At 52.8% G+C, this 18,031-nt stretch overlaps 1 protein-coding gene across 1 annotated transcript in view; it reads left to right on the forward strand.

Annotated features, from left to right (window-relative positions):
- Nucleotides 1-18,031, forward strand: part of TM9SF4 (transmembrane 9 superfamily member 4) — a 51,827-nt gene that overhangs the window by 28,691 nt on the left and 5,105 nt on the right. Inside the window, exons 4-16 of the mRNA XM_039237754.1 lie at nucleotides 2,139-2,307; nucleotides 2,408-2,537; nucleotides 3,682-3,805; nucleotides 5,094-5,212; nucleotides 5,331-5,442; nucleotides 7,102-7,172; nucleotides 9,520-9,652; nucleotides 10,702-10,783; nucleotides 10,879-10,954; nucleotides 13,707-13,790; nucleotides 15,400-15,575; nucleotides 16,067-16,130; nucleotides 17,335-17,454. Of these exons, the coding sequence (XP_039093685.1) occupies nucleotides 2,139-2,307; nucleotides 2,408-2,537; nucleotides 3,682-3,805; nucleotides 5,094-5,212; nucleotides 5,331-5,442; nucleotides 7,102-7,172; nucleotides 9,520-9,652; nucleotides 10,702-10,783; nucleotides 10,879-10,954; nucleotides 13,707-13,790; nucleotides 15,400-15,575; nucleotides 16,067-16,130; nucleotides 17,335-17,454 (1,460 nt within the window). The remainder of the gene's footprint in view (nucleotides 1-2,138; nucleotides 2,308-2,407; nucleotides 2,538-3,681; nucleotides 3,806-5,093; nucleotides 5,213-5,330; nucleotides 5,443-7,101; nucleotides 7,173-9,519; nucleotides 9,653-10,701; nucleotides 10,784-10,878; nucleotides 10,955-13,706; nucleotides 13,791-15,399; nucleotides 15,576-16,066; nucleotides 16,131-17,334; nucleotides 17,455-18,031) is intronic.

The raw sequence follows: 18,031 nt of genomic DNA on the forward strand, positions 1-18,031 counted from the left end.
TGGCCTCGTCCACACTCGCCAGGGCTGCTACTTTGCACAGTTGTGTGGTACTCCCTGAGGTGGCACAGCTCGTGCCCTGCCTCATGGTTTATATGCTAGCAACTCCTGGCTCCCATCTACAGCCCTGACCTGGCCTTTGAGCCCTAAATTTGGATATCTCATTGCCTGCCTGACATATCCAAACTGAAAAAATGCCTTGAGTCTAAGTTTGCTCTTCTTCCTGTTTTCCCACCTAGCACTCAGCTGTAGAAACCTCAGTCTACCTAACGTGCACCACGCCTCACTCAACCCTCATATCAGTCAGCCCCGAGTCCCCTAGTTTTGCCTGCTCGGTAGCTCCTGTGCATGGTTCCAGCCTCAGCATAACCCTAACTAGCCGCCGTCATCGCTCAAGTGCATGGCTGACTGGCATCGCCCCAGCCAGCCCCTTGCGTCTGCTGTTTCCTTCACAAAACAGGAAGGCACCCTGTTTTGTGCCCTGGGTGCTCTTTCTGTCATCGCAATCAGATAATGCCTTCCTCCAGCTGTTAGAAACCCTTCACTGACGTTTCTTGCTCCCTGGATAAAGATCAGACTTCCAGCATGGCCCCCGGGCCCTCAGGTCCAGCTCTGGCCCATCTCTTGGGCTCACCTTAAGTCACTTTTCCACCTGCTCTCTGCACTGCAACCACACAGGCCTCTCAGACTCACCACATTTCTCCCACCCCCAGGAGCATGTACTGTTCCTTCTGTCTAGAGTGTTCTTCCTCTGTCTCGTTTTGTAGTTAACGCCTCTTTTCCTTCAGAGCTCACTTCAAACATCACTTCCTCAGAGAAACTTTCCTAGATCTGCTCCCCCATGACTAGAGCAAGTTCCTCTTGTTCCACAATGTAGTCTCGTTATCCTGATTATTTAACCAAAGTCTGTCTGCCCCCTGTACCTTAAGGCCCATGAGTATGTCTGTTCAACATTGCATCTTCAGGCCCCAGCACATAACCAATACTAGGTCATGATGGGAACAAATGAATGAAGGACTGAGTGACTGACTAGGCAGAGAGTGCTGTATCTGAGCAGGTCCATGCTGGTAAGCACACGTTAGACTGAGTGTTTGTGCAGGTGCTAGTCCTGCCTATTGGCTTCAGTGGTCTTCAGCTTGCCCCAGTTCACAGTGCCTCAGAAGAACTATTAGTAGAGTTGAGAACAAAAGTGCCATTGGTTTTAGTTGACAGTCCCTAACCGCTCGGTGCTTGCTAGCATGACGTCCAGTGGCCCCTCTGAAGCAACAGGCATGCAAAGGGGGTGCTAGTTCATTAAGTAGAAACCTGTTTGGGCTAAAAAAAATCTCAGGTGCTGGATTTCAGTCTACTTCCTCCCCCTGCCTGAACTAGGATCTGAAGACCCAGAAATCAATAGGAAACATTGTCAGCCCTTAAAAGAACTCATAGTCAGAGGTGGCAGAAACTTAATATATTAACACATTGTGCAAGGTCACATCACTGACATGTGGAAGGGTGCAAAAGTGAGCTCATGATAAAAAATAGTATTTGTTGCTTGCCTGCTCTGTGCCTGGTAGTTTATTTTTCATTGTCACCCTGTGATATGGCTACTGTTATTACCCCCATTTTACAGATAAGGACATTGAAGTTTGTTGAGATTAAATAATTTAACCAAGACTGCTAAGATAGTAAGTAGCAGAGCCAAGGTTCAGTGGTGGGTCCAGTCCTCACCACTGTACGACGCTGCCTCTATACAGAGGGAAATCAGAGGAGAGTGTGGTGGGCCCAGCCCTGAAGAAGTCAGGAAGGGCTTCTCAGAGGGTGAAATAAAAACTGAACTTGAAGGGTGAGGAGGAATTTCCCAGGAACATGGGGCAACAAGTAGCACTCTGGGCAGAAGAAATGACATGAGGCCCAGAGGCATGGAATGACAGGGCATATTTGATGTGCCCTGGAGAATCCGGTGGTGGTAGAACAGAAAGGGGGTGGAGAGGACAGGTGGGAGTAGGATGGGTAAGCTATCCATGGACAGGGTAGAGCACTGAGTGCCAGGCACAGAGCTGTCCAAGGCCCTGCGAGTCAGCCTGGTGGCCCTGTGGCTCTGCTGACCTCAGCAACCTCAGGGCTGAAGCTCTGAGATCCATCTGTCTCTCTTATGGCAGGAGAGGTGCTGAGAGGGGACCGGATTGTCAACACCCCTTTCCAGGTGCTAATGAACAGCGAAAAGAAGTGTGAAGTTCTGTGTGGCCAGTCCAACAAGCCAGTGATCCTGACCGTGGAACAGAGCCGGCTTGTGGCCGAGCGGATCACGGAAGACTACTACGTCCACCTGTAAGTTGTCCTCTGCTCCCTGCCAGCCTCCCCTTGGTGGAGGGGAGGGGACTGGCCAGAGAGGTGGTCCACAGGGACTGAACGCACCTTCGGTTTCCAGCATTGCCGACAACCTGCCTGTGGCCACCCGGCTGGAACTCTACTCCAGCCGTGACGGTGATGACAAGAAGAAGGAAAAGGATGTGCAGTTTGAGCATGGCTACCGGCTCGGCTTCACGGATGTCAACAAGGTAGGGTGTCTCGGTGGGCCCGAAGCTCTGTGGGAGTTTCACCCTGGAAGTCACCAGCTCTTGGGGCCTACAGGGAAGGGGGGTATATTTAGCTCCAGGTTTATCACAGAAGGTAGGATGGCCAGGGCCAGTTTCTCTTAGTGCCCCGGGACATGGCGTGTCAGAGTCTGAGTGCTTTGGGCAGGGCTCTGGCAGATGCTACACAGGAAGTGGAAGGCACAGTCCCTAAGAAGTTAGATTCCGCATTTGTAAGATTAAAACAAAACAACAAGCAGAATTTCATCAGTATGTAGGAGAGAGCGCTATGTAGTGGTCTAGAGCATGCTGGCTTCCTGGGTTTTGAATCTCGCTTCCACCACCACCTAGTCGTTGAGTGACCGTGAGCCTACCTATTTCCTCACTGTGCCCTCGATTCCTCATCGGTAAAATTAGGTAATGGCCATACCTGCCCTTGGGGTTGTTATGCAGAGTAAATCGGATAAGTTGTGCGTCTGCTTCTTGCACAGCCCCTGAGAAATATGCTCATAACAGCAATGGTTGTAATAGTGATTCTCCTATCTTTCTGAGTTCCTAAACTGAACACCTACTGTATGGGGAATAAAGGGCAGAACCATTTCTTTTGAGGCATAGCCCCTGTCCTTAAAGGGCTTCCCATCCCAGTTGGGAAGAGGACCGACCATGTAGACCCTGCATCTTAGGTCCTAGTTGCCGCTCACTGATGGTGCTGGCACCATGACGACTGATGCCAGCAGAGTTCACAAGAGCCTGTTGTGCATTCAGGGCGTCATGGAGGAGGTGGGCCTTGAAAACTAGGTAGGCTTGAGCTGAGTGGAGTCGGGCCGCGTCCTAGCTGCAGTGAATGCGAGAACACAGCTGCGGAGTGGGGACTGTGTGCGGGCAGGGAGATGTCGGGGGGGACCGGAGGGGCTAGATGTCCCGAGAGGATGATAGAAAGCCTTGAGTGGCAGGCCTAAGCCTCAGGGAGCCCTTGAGGATTTCTGAATGGGGAGTGCTGTGAGAGCAGTGTTTGTGGCAGGCTTAAACAGCTCAGCGTGCTGCACGAGGGGAGGGACCTGCTACCTGGGGTGACTCTCTGGTTGTGTCTCGACTGTTAGGTAGTTTGCTCTCTCCATCGCTGTTCTAGATATACCTGCACAACCACCTCTCATTCATCCTTTACTACCACCGGGAGGACCTGGAAGAGGACCAGGAGCATACGTACCGCGTCGTCCGCTTCGAGGTGATTCCCCAGAGCATCAGGCTGGAGGGTGAGTGGGGAGGTGTGACCAGAGGGGCAGGGCTGGATGGGCCTGGGCTCCCACACCCAGGGTCTTCTCACACTCGTTTCTGAGACGCTGATAGGCCACCGTGTGACATATGGCCCAGCCAAGGTAGGGGGCTTGCATTCCTGCCAGTAAAGGTGAGGAGCAAGGGGAAAGCTGACGTCTGCTATGTCCTGGCCTGGCACCTTCCCCGTTTACCACCTCCTGGCAACCCCTGGAGGTACGTGGTGATTATAGATGAGGAACCAGAGACTCAGAGAGGTTGGTGGCTTGGCCAAGAGCACACAGCCCCTGGGACATGACTGGGCCTCTCATAAGAACCAGCCAGCTTACCCTTAGTTGAAGAACAAGAGGCAGGGATACAGGCAGAGCGCTCAGGCAGCTTATGTCTGTGCTTGTCTTCCTCCGTGTGAGTGATTGGTGGAGGCTAGAGTTGGCCCAGGTCAGCTGTTGTGCAGGAATCTGAGAGCCCGGCCCTAGCCCCATAGGCCTGATAGGACCTGGTCCAGCTTCTCACCTGTCAGCCCTTGCTCACCACAGGACGCACTTGGATTTAGCAGGCCTGGCCTTTGTCCAAGAGGTGGTGGGTTTCTGGCCTTTTTTTTTTTTTTTAAAGCTACAAAACTTAGATTTCAGTCATACCCAGAAGTCTCATGTATGTAAGACCTAGATCTTTCAGAGCACTGTGCTGCCCCTCCTTCTGGTGAGTGTTGTGAGCACAGCTTTACATTTGTCGTGGGAATTTTTGGATGTCATCTCTCCCCTCAACTGTTTCCTTGAGTTTAGAGACTGTCTCCTTTTCTCCCCATTTTGTCTCCAGCACGGTACAGGGCACATAGTAGGTGCTTACTGTATGTTTGTTGGTTGAATGCATGGATAGATGACGAGATGAACGGATGAATAAATGAAGAACACATCTGAGTGACTGCATTACTGGAGACCGAGTGAATGAGAAAACATAGCATGAGTCGGTGGTATTTTTCCTGTCTGATGCGGGTGACTGAGTGAATACATGAATGTTTGAAATGAGTGAAGGAAGACTGATTAAATGAGGGCCTCAGACCCCGTCTTGCACACCCAGCACATGCCTCTCTGCATCCCCGGTGGCCCTTAGGAAGGTCAGGGCTCTGGGGATGCACAGTTTTACAACTGTGTTGCTTCCACTCAGGCCTGGGTCCCAGCAGCAGTCCTCTGAGGGCCCCCCACTCCCAGAACAGCGCATGGGTAGCTCACTGGTCCCCACAGGAACAGACTGAGTGTCTCTCTCTCACAGACATCAAAGCAGACGAGAAGAGTTCTTGCACCCTGCCCGAGGGCACCAGCTCCTCGCCCCAAGAAATTGACCCCACCAAGGAGAATCAGCTGTACTTCACCTACTCTGTTCACTGGGAGGTGAGAAGGGGCTGGAGCTGATGGCAGGGGAGGAGAGTTCTGGTCTGGGCAGGAATTGTCTAGCAGGGGCCTGACTCTAAGCGCTTCTTTTCCACTCTATCTCCCCACCACCCTCTAGGAAAGTGACATCAAATGGGCCTCTCGCTGGGACACTTACCTGACCATGAGTGATGTGCAGATCCACTGGTTTTCTATCATTAATTCCGTCGTGGTGGTCTTCTTCCTGTCAGGTGAGAGATTTGTGGGATGGAACGTAGAAAGGACAAGAGGGTGAGGGAGGAGGGTCTGAGGCATCACATTACTTAAGGGGGACTTCTGAGGTGTTCTCAGGGCCAAGTGTAGGGCAAAAACAGACACTGGGGTCTGTGCTAGGCGTCCGGTATGCGGAGTGAACAAGATTCAGTCTCTACCTTGGAGAGCTCCCGAGGGAGAGCCGGATACAGGATACAGCTCTTCACGCACACCTTCCTTGATTCACTAGACAAGATTCTCTTGTCGCCCATGCTGTGCAAGTGCCACGCCACGTGCTGGGGGTGTGGTGTTGAGCAGGCCCAGCCCGGTCTCTGCGCCCACAGGGTCTGTTTTGGTGGTGGGAGAGACAAAAAGCAAAGACGTGGTTGAGACCCGAGGGTGATAAGTGCTGTGGAGCAGATGGACAGGGTGACCAGATTCACAGGTGTGCAAGGCTGCTTCAGAGGAAACCTCTGCATGAGGAGGGGCCGCCAGTTGGAGGCCCGGGGAAGGACTGGTCCACCAAGGCCACGGCCCTGCAGTGGGACAGGCTTGCTGAGAAGCTGGCTGGTGAGAGGCTGGCGAGCAGGGGGAGGGTAGTGGGCAGAGGTGGGGTGAAACTGGTCAGTTCTGTATCGTATGGGAAGTAAGATAAGGCTCGCTCTCTGTATTACACACTCCCTGAGGGCCAGCTGCTGTGTTAATAAGCACTTTACAAACCTCTCAATCCTTCAGGTTCCATGAGCTAAGCCTAAAATGTTAAGTTAGCTTGAGGTCATACAACACATTGTGTTAACTACTGTCGTGTGCTGCCCAGAGAGGCAAACGGGCTACTGCAGAGGTACAAGTGAGGGGGCCTCTAAACCATTTGGTGTGTTGAAAGACAAAGATGCCCGGGGTGAGTCTTGGAGCGGGGGTGGAAGTCAGGGCCGAGTGGGGCGTTGTGGGCAAAGGGAGCAGGGAACAGCCCCAGTAGAGGCGTGGAGGTGAGCGAGAGGAGGCTGTGAACTGATGACAAAAGTAGCAGGCAAGCAGGGCAGAAGTAGGAGGTGAGCCTGGGAGGAAGTGAGGCTGCAGAAGTCGGCAGGACCAGACCACGGAGCAGCTGGGGCGCTGTTCTCCCTGGAATAAAAAGCACTGTCCTTTGGCGGCTCCTACCCATCCCAGTGGCTCTCTCCTGCCCCTGCCAGGGGAGTGATCCTCCGTGTGCCCTTGTCTCCATAGCTGGGGTGGAGCTCTGCTCAGGAGAGGCCCTGAGGCAGCTGGGTAGCCAGTCCCCACTGGAATGAATTCCCAGCCGTCACTCACAAAACACCAAACCCAGGGGCACCTGGGTGGCTTAGTCGGTTGAGCATCCGACTTTCGCTCAGGTCATGATCTCGCGGTTCGTGGGTTCGAGCCCCGCATCGGGCTCTGTGCTGACTGCCAGCTCAGAGCCTGGAGCCTGTTTCAGTCTGTGACTCCCTCTCTCTCTGACCCGCCCCTGCTCACGCTGTGTCTCTCTCTCTCCTAGAAATAAATAAAACATTAAAAAATAAATAAAAAAAATAAAAACAAAAAAAAACACCAAGCCCAGGAGGGCAGGCAGCCCAGGAGACTCTACTGGCAGTGCTCATGGCTCTTCCGCCCTCCCCCCCGCCCCCACCTCTGTGTTTCAGGCATCCTGAGCATGATCATCATTCGGACCCTCCGGAAGGACATCGCCAACTATAACAAGGAGGATGACATTGTACGAGGTCTTGGCTGGGGAGGGATGGACTTGGAGAGGGAGGGCAGGCTAGGGACCTATCAGACCGTGTGTGTGTGTGTGTGCGTGCATGCGCGCGCATGTTTCACACACAAAACAGAAAAGTGGGAAACGGTGTTTGCAGTGAACTTGAAAAAGGATAATACAGTTCAAAGAATTAAAAAGCTCCAAAATTTCTAACCTGAGAAGGAACAAAAAATGTATAGACTAAGAACTATACATGGCTGGTAAACTTGTGAAGAACAATTTTTACCTCAGGGATAATCCCCCCCAAAATACAGATTCCAACAATAATGAGAAGACAGTGGGGTGCCTGGGTAGCTCAGTTGGTTAAGCATTCCGACTTCAGCTCAGGTCATGATCTCACAGTTTGTTAGTTCAAGCCCCATGTCAGGCTCTGTGCTGACAGCTCAGAGCCTGGAGTCTGTTTGAAATTCTGTTTCTGTCTCTGTCTCTGTCTCTCTGTCTTTCTCTCTCTGCCCCTCCCCCTGCTTGTGCTCTGTTGCTCTCTTTCAAAAATAAATAAACATTAAAAAAAAAAATGAGAAGACAGTCTGGACGTGCAAATCAGCTCAAGTGTTTTTTAGTATAATACTTACCGTTGGCAAGGTTGACATGAGCTAAACACCTTTCCACACCATGCATGCAAGTATAAATTGGTAGTTTTCTGAAAAGTAATTAATCGGTCTACATGCCATGAGCTATAAAATTGTTTGCTTGCTTTAACCCAGTAATTCTTCTAGAATTTTCCTAGGGAAAACATCAAAAACACAAAGGCTTGGTCCAGAAATATTTATTACAGCTTTATTTATAACTTAAATAAACTGGATACAGCCTGATATTCCATAATAATGGATTGCTTATGTTATGGTACAGTTATACAATGAAAAATTGTACAGACATTAAAATAGTAATTGCAAGGAATATTTATTGGAAATGAGGAAATGCTCATGATTAAACGTTAACTGAAAATAACAAAGTACACAGTAAATACAGTATGATTCTAATTCCATTGTTTAAAAGTTATATGTACATATGGACATATGCATACATAAAGGGCTAAAGGAAATGTATCAAAATAATGGCATCATTTTATGTCTTTCTGGGTTTTTAAAAACTTTTGAATGTTTACTTATGAGTTTTATATCTTTTGTGTAGTCTTTCTGGGTTTTTAAAAAATTTTATACTTTTTATTCATTTGAATATCCTGCCATATGCCAAAAAATATTTTTTCACTTTTTTATTACACAAGAACACATAATTTCTTTGAAGTTTATTTATTTAGTTATTTAAATTTTTTTTTTATGTTTTATTTATTTCTAGGAGAGAGAGAGACAGCGTGAGCAGGGGAGGGTCAGAGAGAGAGGGAGTCACAGACTGAAACAGGCTCCAGGCTCCGAGCTGGCAGTCAGCACAGAGCCCGATGTGGGGCTCGAACCCACGAACTGTGAGATCATGACCTAAGCGAAAGTTGGATGCTTATCCGACTAAGCCACCCAGGCGCCCCTTAAGTTTATTTATTTTGAGAGAGAGAGAGTGTGTGTGCACACGTGTGAGCTGGGGAGGGGGAGAGAGAGAGAGAGAGAATGAGAGAATGAGAATCCCAAACAGGCTCCATGCTGTTAGTGCAGAGCCCGATTCGGGGCTCAAACTGAACAAACTGTGAGATGATGACCTGAGCCGAAATCAAGAGTTGGATGCTTAACCAGCTGAGCACCCAGGTGCCCCACACATAATACTTTTAAAATCAGTTTTAAAAAAAGGGCGGGGGGCCACCTAAGTGGCTTAGTTGGTTAAGCGTCTGACTTCAGCTCAGGTCATGATCTCACGGTTCGTGGGTTTGAGCCCTGCATCAGTCTCTATGCTAACAGCTCGGAGCCTGAAGCCTGCTTCAGATTCTGTCTCCCTCTCTCTCCCTGGTCCCCCTCAACCCCCCCTCTCCCCGCCACGCTGTCTCTCTCTCCCAAAAATAAACATTAAAAAAAAAAATCAGTAAAAAAATTTGCTTCCAAATCTCACCATCCAAAACAGAGTTAACATTTCCATTGTGTTGATGTTGAGATTATTTTCTCATGCACCAGGCTTGTGGAATTTGGAGAGGAGGTTTGCCTTTTATGTAGCTGTAAGCCTCATGTTTGTGGCCTCCTTTTCCATGTGACAGTTCTCTGGGAAGCAGTATCTCATGTCACCCCTGTCAGTGTGGAGGCTGGCTGATACCTGAGGGGCCCTCAGCCCTAGTCAGGGGGCGTGGGTCCTTGGGACAGTCCCTGCAGGAGCTGCCTCCTCTGAAGCCCAGGAAGCAGCCTCACTCTTTTACCCTTTCCTGCAGGAAGACACCATGGAAGAGTCTGGGTGGAAGCTGGTTCATGGTGATGTCTTCAGGCCCCCCCAGTACCCCATGATCCTCAGCTCCCTCCTGGGCTCAGGCATTCAGCTCTTCTGTATGATCCTCATAGTCATCTGTGAGTGGGCCTGGTGGGGCTGGGTGTGGGGTCCTGTCACCAGAGCAGCGCAGGCCTGAGTCTGAGGGGGAGTGGCTTCCCCCCTGGAGAAGGGGGGGCATGTCAGCGACACAGGGCCAGACAGCGTCATCCATCCCAGGGGGAAGCCTGGGTCCTCTCAGCACTAGGCTCTGGTGGTTTGATGCCCTTCAGAGTTTTCCAGCACCACTGATAGCCTACCATGCCCACTCCATCAGTGAAGCCGCACGTCAGGGCTGTGACATTGGCTTCTCTCCACGGTCGTTAAGTGACTAACACAAGTCAGCACCAGGATTGGGAGTGAAATCAGGTCTTTTCTCAGAGAACAGCCCCCAAAACTTTAATATATAGTAATTATAGACCATTCTGAAGTCAGTCTGCCTAGATTTTTTTTCCATTTTAATTATTTTTTGACATATCACAGTGTGTAAGTTTAAGGTAGACCACACAACAATTTGATATGTGTATAGATTGTGAAATAATCACAGTACATTTAGTTAACGTTCATCATCCCACATAGTTACATAATTTTTTTTCTTTGATGAGAACTTTTAAAATCTAATCTCTCAGCAACTGATCTACCTAAGTTTGTATCTCAGCCTCATGTCTTTAAACTTTGTAACTTCGGACAAGTCACTTAGGCTCTGTGAACCTCGGTTTTCTCATTTGAGAAATGGATAACCAGCCTCTACCTCGCAGGGCCGATAGGGCAGATTCAGTGAGCTGGCCTACACAGTGCCGCGTGTGAGCTCGGTGCCTGGCTGGTTGCAAGTGCTCTGTGTGCTGGGAGTCACAGTTAAGATGTGGCCAGCCCAGGCCTAGCTCCGCTGCCCCGCTCTGCACCCCAGCTGAGGCCAGTCTTCCCTGCAGAGAGGAAGGGAGCGTGCTGTCAGGAAGACCAAGGGAGAAGGGAGCCTCATCCAGCCTCATCTGCCCTGGGCCCTGTGTGCCATCCTGGGATGGGGGCTGGGGCCTGGGACCCTGGCCATCGGCCGCCCTGACTCTCTCTCCGCCCCCTGCTCCCTCCACAGTTGTGGCCATGCTCGGGATGCTGTCGCCCTCCAGCCGGGGAGCTCTCATGACCACGGCCTGCTTCCTCTTCATGTTCATGGGGTAGGTGTGTCTGAGCGGGCTCTGGGGCTGGCATAGACTGCCTGCCCTTCAGCCAACAAATCCCCTTGGTGTGGATCCCTCCCATTTCCCTGCAGGGTGTTTGGTGGATTTTCTGCTGGCCGTCTGTACCGTACTCTAAAAGGCCATCGGTGGAAGAAAGGAGCCTTCTGTGTAAGTGTCCTAATCTACCAGTGTTGGTGTGGAGCCGAGAACTTCTTCCTAGGCTCCTCAGCAGTGTAGGCAGTCTGTGGTGGGGGTTAGGTCCAGCGGCAGAGCAGCGGAGTGATAGAGTTTGGAGGGGGCACACACCCGAGGGTCCAGGACACTGGGCTAATCACCACAGGCCCCTTGGGACCTCCAAGGGCCTTTTGCTGCATCTGTAAGAAGAGGGGATTGAATTGAGGTGATTTTTAGCCTACATTGTCTGACGGCTCAAACAAGAGAAGAAATAGAAGATCCAGAATAACAGGGTTTAGGCACCAAGCCTAGGTGTCAAAGTTTAGGGCCAGAAACTGACCAGCAGGGCTGCTGAACGAACACCTTGCATCATGGAGTAAAGACAAGTACCTGCCAGGGGCAGAAGAGGCCAGGCGTGGCGCCTGCAAGCCGGACTTTGTTTCCTCGTTGGGGAGGACAGCTCCCGCCCTTCTTTGTCCTCGTGGTGGCAAGGACAGTTCTCAGTAGCAGAAAGACTATAGAAACTGCAGGATGCCTGGGACTTGACCCCACCTCCCAGGGAGCCCTGAGCCCCCTCTCCCAGACAAGCAAGGCCCTCCAGGACCCGGGAACCCTCCGGTGCCAAACTCCGAGAATCTTGTGGTCCGAGTCTTCTGAAACCATTCTCCCTCTGTCAGAAGCCCCAGGGGAGCTCTGGCTGTGATACCTCTGGCACAAAGTAAGCCCTCCCTGTAGAAGAAGAGCTGTGAGGGAGACTGTTCTAGAAGAATCAAAGAAAGGTCCTGAATTCTTGATGCATCAAGTATTTTTCTCAGGCCACAGTGTGCTGAGAACTGGGGACCTACGGAGGTGTGGAAGCCAACCCCCACCTCCCCTGTGGCTCTTCCCTGGCAGGCCTCCCGTGGCAGCCCCAGCACCTCCCTCAGCTGGCCCCACCCCAGACCAGCCTCTCCACCCTGCACCTGGTCCTTGCGTCCGGGGGCACCATCATTCACCAGACCCCCGGGCCGGACTGCTGCGGCGCTTCCTGCCTTCTACTCCCTCCTGCCCACCTCCTCTCAGGCAACAAGTGTTGAGAGTTTTCCCGTCTGGTAGCCTGAATCCCCTCCCAGCTCCAGCTCTAGCTCTAGAACTCTTGCCCAGGTTTAGGACATCTTTGCCTCTCGCCCGGACCCTTGACTGTCTTAGGCACCCCTGGTGTCCCTGCAAGATTGTGACCCTTCCCTGGGGCTCTGCCTCTGCCCGCAGGTGAGCATGCACTGTGGCCCGCCCCAGTGCAGATACTCGACTGCCCCTCTCCTCCAGCCTGTCTTCCCCTCTGCCCGGCCACACCTCCCCCTTGCTCCCCTCACCCCATCCATTAGGTCTTAGCTCCAGTGTTACCCTCTAGAAGCCTCCTCCCCCATTCTGACCTCTGTGGCCTCCTTGACACCCCAGAGGAACCTGTGCAGAGCCTCATGCCTATAGGTAGTGCCATGGAGCTGGTTCTCCATTTATGGGTCTGTCTGCCTCGCTGGAACCTTCTTCCTGTTCTCACCCCTGGTACCTAGCACAGTGCCCAGTCTGTAAATTTCGGCCAGGAGGGCAGATGAATGCCCTGCTACACAGTGAAGTAAAGCAGGAACAAGCAACAAGGGAGGAAATGGCATCTGAAGTGGGCCTTGAAGAGGAGGGGTTCAGATGGACGGAAGCAGCCAGCAGAGTGGCCTGGGGTTCCAGAATCTCCTAGATCCCAGTCCTGACTGTTCTTTCTCTTTCCCCATCTCTCTGGTGGGACCTGCTTGCACCTACCCCTCAGGGCTGTCATGTGGATAGAAAGAGACTGCACGGAAGCCCCTTGGCATGGCATTAGCACCTAGGAGGCAGATATCCTGAGGCGTTAACTCTGCTTGCATAACAGCACAAGGACAGCTACCAGTTACTGGGGAGCGGGGAGGAGGTGGGGCTCTGGCCTAAGGTGAAACCGGCATTGGAGGTCGAGCACCAGATTGCAGGGGGCCTCAGGCAGAGCGGGCAGCGGCCCTCCTGGGTGCTGAGGCAGCCACAGCAGTGAAGGAGGCTCCTGTCGGCCTGGGGCTTCGGTTCCCTGTGCCTGGGCCCCAGTCCAGGAGACCTGAGCAGATGGCCTACAGTGCAGTGGGTCAGGAGCTGGGACTTGGTCACACTGCTTGTGTTTGAGCCTCTGATCCATCCTTAGCTGTGTGGAGTCAGGGTGTGTATGTATTTAACGTTGCTGGGCCTCGGTGCCCTCTTCTTTAAAAGGGGGTAATGCTCATTATCCTTGCAGCCAGGCATGTAGTGAGGACTAGGTGTGAGGATGTGTGTGAGGCCAGTACCCACCGCCTCTCAGACTCCAAGCTTAACCACCACTCTAGGCCGTTTGGGTGAGGCCCGGAATTAGGTGTTCTGTACAAGTTTTATTCATTCGTTCCTGTTCAGCATACGTGTATTGAGCAGCTACTGTGTTCTGAGGATTGGGAGTAGCTCAGTGGACAGGGGGCCACGCTCCTCCCGAGGAGCTCCCAGGCTCCGGGGATAGGCAGACATTGACCACGTAACAGTGCATAATCACAGACAGGGATGAGGGTGAGGAAGGGCAGTTCAGGGTATGCTTTCTGGAGGGGATGGCCCTTGAGCTGAGTCCTAAAGGACAAGGAGGGTTGGGGGCCCCTAGTCCGGGGTCCCCTCTGGAACAAGTGGGCGGCTCCCTTGATGCAGCCCCCAGCCTGGTCTCCCTTTCTTCCAGACGGCAACGCTCTACCCTGGCGTGGTGTTCGGCATCTGCTTCGTCTTGAATTGCTTCATCTGGGGAAAGCACTCGTCAGGAGCAGTAAGTAAGGGAGGGCCAACTATGCCGGGTCCTACTCCCACAGGTCACTTCCTGCTGTTCCCTTCCCTTTTCTGGGTCCCCGGCACTCTGTTCCCAGCCCCGGGGCTGCAGACTAGCTGGGGTTTCCCCAGCCCTGCCCATCCGGCTGCCCAGCCCCCAACCCCGGCCTTCCTGTGGGCTCGTGCAGCCAGCTGGCCACAGCTCACTTCTCCAAAGGAAGATTTCCACAGTCCAGGGGCCAGCTGGGGAATCTCCCTTTGCCTCGGCCAAGGGGACATTGCCTGGTATGGGTTTATTAGGTTAGTCTCCCAAACAAGGCTCTCTTCCTATCCCTGCCTTGCAGCGCCAGCCCCCACAGGTTGTCCTGCTCTCAGAGCCGGGACCTTGCCAGCCCCGGCCATTGCTAGTAACTTGTGTGGACTCCTGGAGTCGGTTCGTGAACTCAGGTGGGAGTGGGGAGAGGGGGTGTCAGTCCTGTGGCAGGACTGCAGTCGGGGGAGAGGGGGGCAAGCATTAGCCTTCTCGGCCTCCTTGGAGAGAGCCGAGGCCACCTTCCCTCTGCTTGCAGGTGCCCGTTGGTCAGAGGTCCTTGGGTGAGGCTGGGAGTCCGGGGTGCCGGTGGACTGGCTCCTTTGCAGCAGTCGGGGAGGCCGCCCTCATGAAAGAGAGAGTCATGTTCTTCCTCTCACTTCCTCTTTTATACCTGTGTTCCTTCTCTCTTTCAACATTTTCCTCCCTGTCACCAACTGCTCATTATAAACCCGCGTTGTAGAAATGTTGGAAAGTACAGAGAAGTTGCAGTATATTTTTGCAGTCTTTTTTCAGCTGTGTTTAAAATGGAATGATATGACTTTGAAATTATAATGTAATAGCAAACATTTATGTTGTGCTTACATTGAAATAAGTACTGTTCTCAATGGTTTGTGTAGATTAATTCACTTCTTCCAGTTTGCATGACTCTTGTAACAATATAATACTGTATAAAACAGGATAAAGAAGAAAATGAGAAATTCCTTATAACCCCTACATCCCATCTGAGGAAGTACTGTTACCTTTTAGCATAGGCCTCTGTAGGTACATACACATATAAATGCTGGGATGTTTCTGTTAAATGGAGTCCTATACATACAGCTTTATAACCTGTTTTTTTTTTACTTCATAGTATATCATGGTGTTTTATTTTAACAAAATTGGGAACACACAGTTTGTGCACTTCTGTTTTTTCCCGTTTGTCTTCGGTTAACATACCACATAATTCATCATGCTGGCCTCTTTGCCTCCCCATTGTGTTCTCGGTCCTCTCCTCTGTTCTTCCCCCGCTTCCTCCCTGGCTGACGAGCTCCTCTGGGATGCCATGGCTCCTTCTTCATGTCACAGCCCAATGGTCCTCAGTCTGCCCTCCGCGTTTCCTTGAGGCTGGGTCAGCCCCAGGAGGTTCTGGCCAGGAGCCTTGGGCAGAGGCGGTGGGGGTGAGGGGGGATTGTCTGCAGAATCTTCCCCACCATGGTGGCCCTCCTTCCGTGGGACCCAGTGGGTCCCCCTCCCCCCTGCACCGCCCCGAGCCCTGAGCTTCAGGGCCTTGTGGGGCCTCATGGCGCTGTGCCCGCAGGTACCCTTCCCTACCATGGTGGCCCTGCTGTGCATGTGGTTCGGCATCTCCCTGCCCCTTGTCTACCTGGGCTACTACTTCGGCTTCCGCAAGCAGCCGTATGACAACCCCGTGCGCACCAACCAGATCCCCCGGCAGATCCCTGAGCAGCGGTGGTACATGAACCGCTTTGTTGGGTGAGTCTCTGGCAGGGGCGAGGCCAGGGGATTCTAGAGTGGGTGAGGCGGACACTGCCCTGAGCCGTTTCCTTCGGAGGATGTGGCACAGGGTACCCTCCCCTGGGATGTTGTGACTGGTGGTTTGCAACTCCAGCAGGCTCTAGTAGACTTCATGAAAGCTTGACTTGATGCCATGTTAGAGGACCACATGGTGACCAGACTTGGTGCTGGCCTAAGAGCCCTCAGAATAGGGAAGGGAGGGACGGAAAAGTGCAGGTGAGACAGGGGAAGACTATCCCTCAGAACTAGGCGAGTCATGCCACCTCTCTGTACCCCACTTTCCCCATCTATAAAATGGGGAGATTGGTGCCCACCTTGCCTATCCCTCAGGAGGGGGTCATGGTACAAAAAGTATGCCAGAGAATTAGAACACTACACCTGGTGAGCACTGTCCCTCGCGCTACCCGGGAGGAGCTCCTAGCGATGCTGACCCTCCCCTTCTGCCGCAGCATTCTCATGGCTGGGATCCTGCCCTTCGGCGCCATGTTCATCGAGCTTTTCTTCATCTTCAGCGTGAGTACCACTTCTCGCTGGGGCTGGGTCAGGCCCCAGGAGGTTGGTGGGGTGCTCCCCCGCCCCTCCACACACAACCTTCACCCCCACAAGCCTCATCCCTGTCCCTCCACTTACATGCTCTGCCTCTTACCGCCTGAGAGATTTCACATGGGCCTTTTACGCTCTCAGGGTGTTCGCTCCTGCCCCTCAAGATGGCTTGGAAGGATGAACGGGATGTGGCATTGTATACGGGATCTGGTGTGTGGGCAGGGCTCAGTAAATAGAAGCTGCGTCAGGAAGATTGCAGCCAGTCCCCACCATTGTTAACGACATGGCATCTGCTTTGATTTCCAAATCCCTACACATCTTTACCCGTGACTCTCAGGAAAGTGGGGGGAATGATTCCTGATTCTCAGGATTGTTGTGAGGCTGGAATGTGATGATGTCTGTAAAAGGCACGGTGCTCGGCACGCAGGCAGTGCTTGCTATGTGGCAGCTGTTGTAATGATGATGACTCCTGCCCAGGCACGCCAAGATGGAAGCTGGCAGAAAGGCTCTTTAGAGCCCTCTGCTCCTGGCTGGGCCCGCTCTGCACCAGGAGCACCTGGCACTAAGCCTATACTGGCCGAGCATCTGCTGCTCTGGAGCGGTCCAGGCCCTCCCTGCTGAGACCCCCTTGCCCACCCAGACCTGCCTAGGAAAAGGGTCTGAGGCTGAGTTGGCTGCCCCCCAGAGGGGCCACCTTACTCTTTGTTACCCTGGGCCAATCACCAGCCTCTCTGAGCCTTAGCTTCCTCATCCATAAATGGCCTCGCTTTCATAAGCTTGTATCTGGAGATGCACATCTTGTGGCACGTACCTGGCACACAGTAGGCTGCTCCTAAGTGGTGGTGGCTGCCGGGCAATTGTGATTTGGGTGGGATTTGTTATTTCTCACAAGCTATTGAGTTCAGGTTGGCGCCCACCCAGTGCAGGATGAGCCACCTCCCAGCTCCTCCCGAAGAGCAGCCTGGCTCCTCACCCTCTTCTCCAGGGAGGCAGGGCCAGGCCTGGCCTACGGGCCCCAGTGGTGTCCCGGTGGTGTCTCCATTCCTGCCCTGGTGGCAGGTGGTGTGCCAGTCGGAAGTGAGGGGTGGCTTTCTGAGAACAGGGAGTATGTGCCAAGGGAAGGGGTCACTGGGTGGTGGCAGGCTAGCTGAAGGCCACTGTGATGTGTCCACAGGCAATCTGGGAGAATCAGTTCTACTACCTTTTTGGCTTCCTCTTCCTTGTCTTCATCATCCTGGTGGTGTCGTGTTCACAAATCAGCATCGTCATGGTGTACTTCCAGCTGTGTGCAGAGGTGAGGGGAAGGAGCCAGGAGCTGGGGGTGAGGAGAGCTGGGTCTGGCATTGGATGGGTCAGTGAAGCTGTGGGGGTTTCCCATGTGGGCCCCCTTGCTCTGGCTGTGAGGTCTTAGGCAAGTACATCCCTTCACTTAGCTCCACCTCCATTGATTCAGCTGCAGACTGGAGTTCACGGCCCCTACCTCACAGCATAGTCACATGGAATAGTCACTGTGACTTGAAGAAGGACAGTAGGTTTGTTGGTAGTGTCCACTCCAGTAGCTGAGGCAGATTGGCCGGCCTTCCCTGCCTCTGGGGAGTAGCTCTTGGCAGGGCCTCTTGGGAAGGGCTCTGGGACAAACAGCCTGAGCTGAAACTCTGGCCCCTCCATTAGAAGCCCCAGTTGGGCGGTTGGTTAACCTCTCTCTCCGTCTTCTGTTCCTCGTCACGTGACAGGATAGCATGGGGGCCTGACTCAGGGCTGCCACAAGGAGTACATGAGCCAGTTCGTGTACAACACTTAGAATGGTGCCTGGCACACGGCGAGCATTTGCTCAAGAAATGTTAGTAGTTGTTATTACCGCTCTTTGGCTG

The sequence above is a fragment of the Hyaena hyaena genome, unplaced genomic scaffold (genome assembly GCF_003009895.1).
Source record: "Hyaena hyaena isolate Hyena2069 unplaced genomic scaffold, ASM300989v1 scaffold_131, whole genome shotgun sequence".
Taxonomy (NCBI): Eukaryota; Metazoa; Chordata; class Mammalia; order Carnivora; family Hyaenidae; genus Hyaena; species Hyaena hyaena.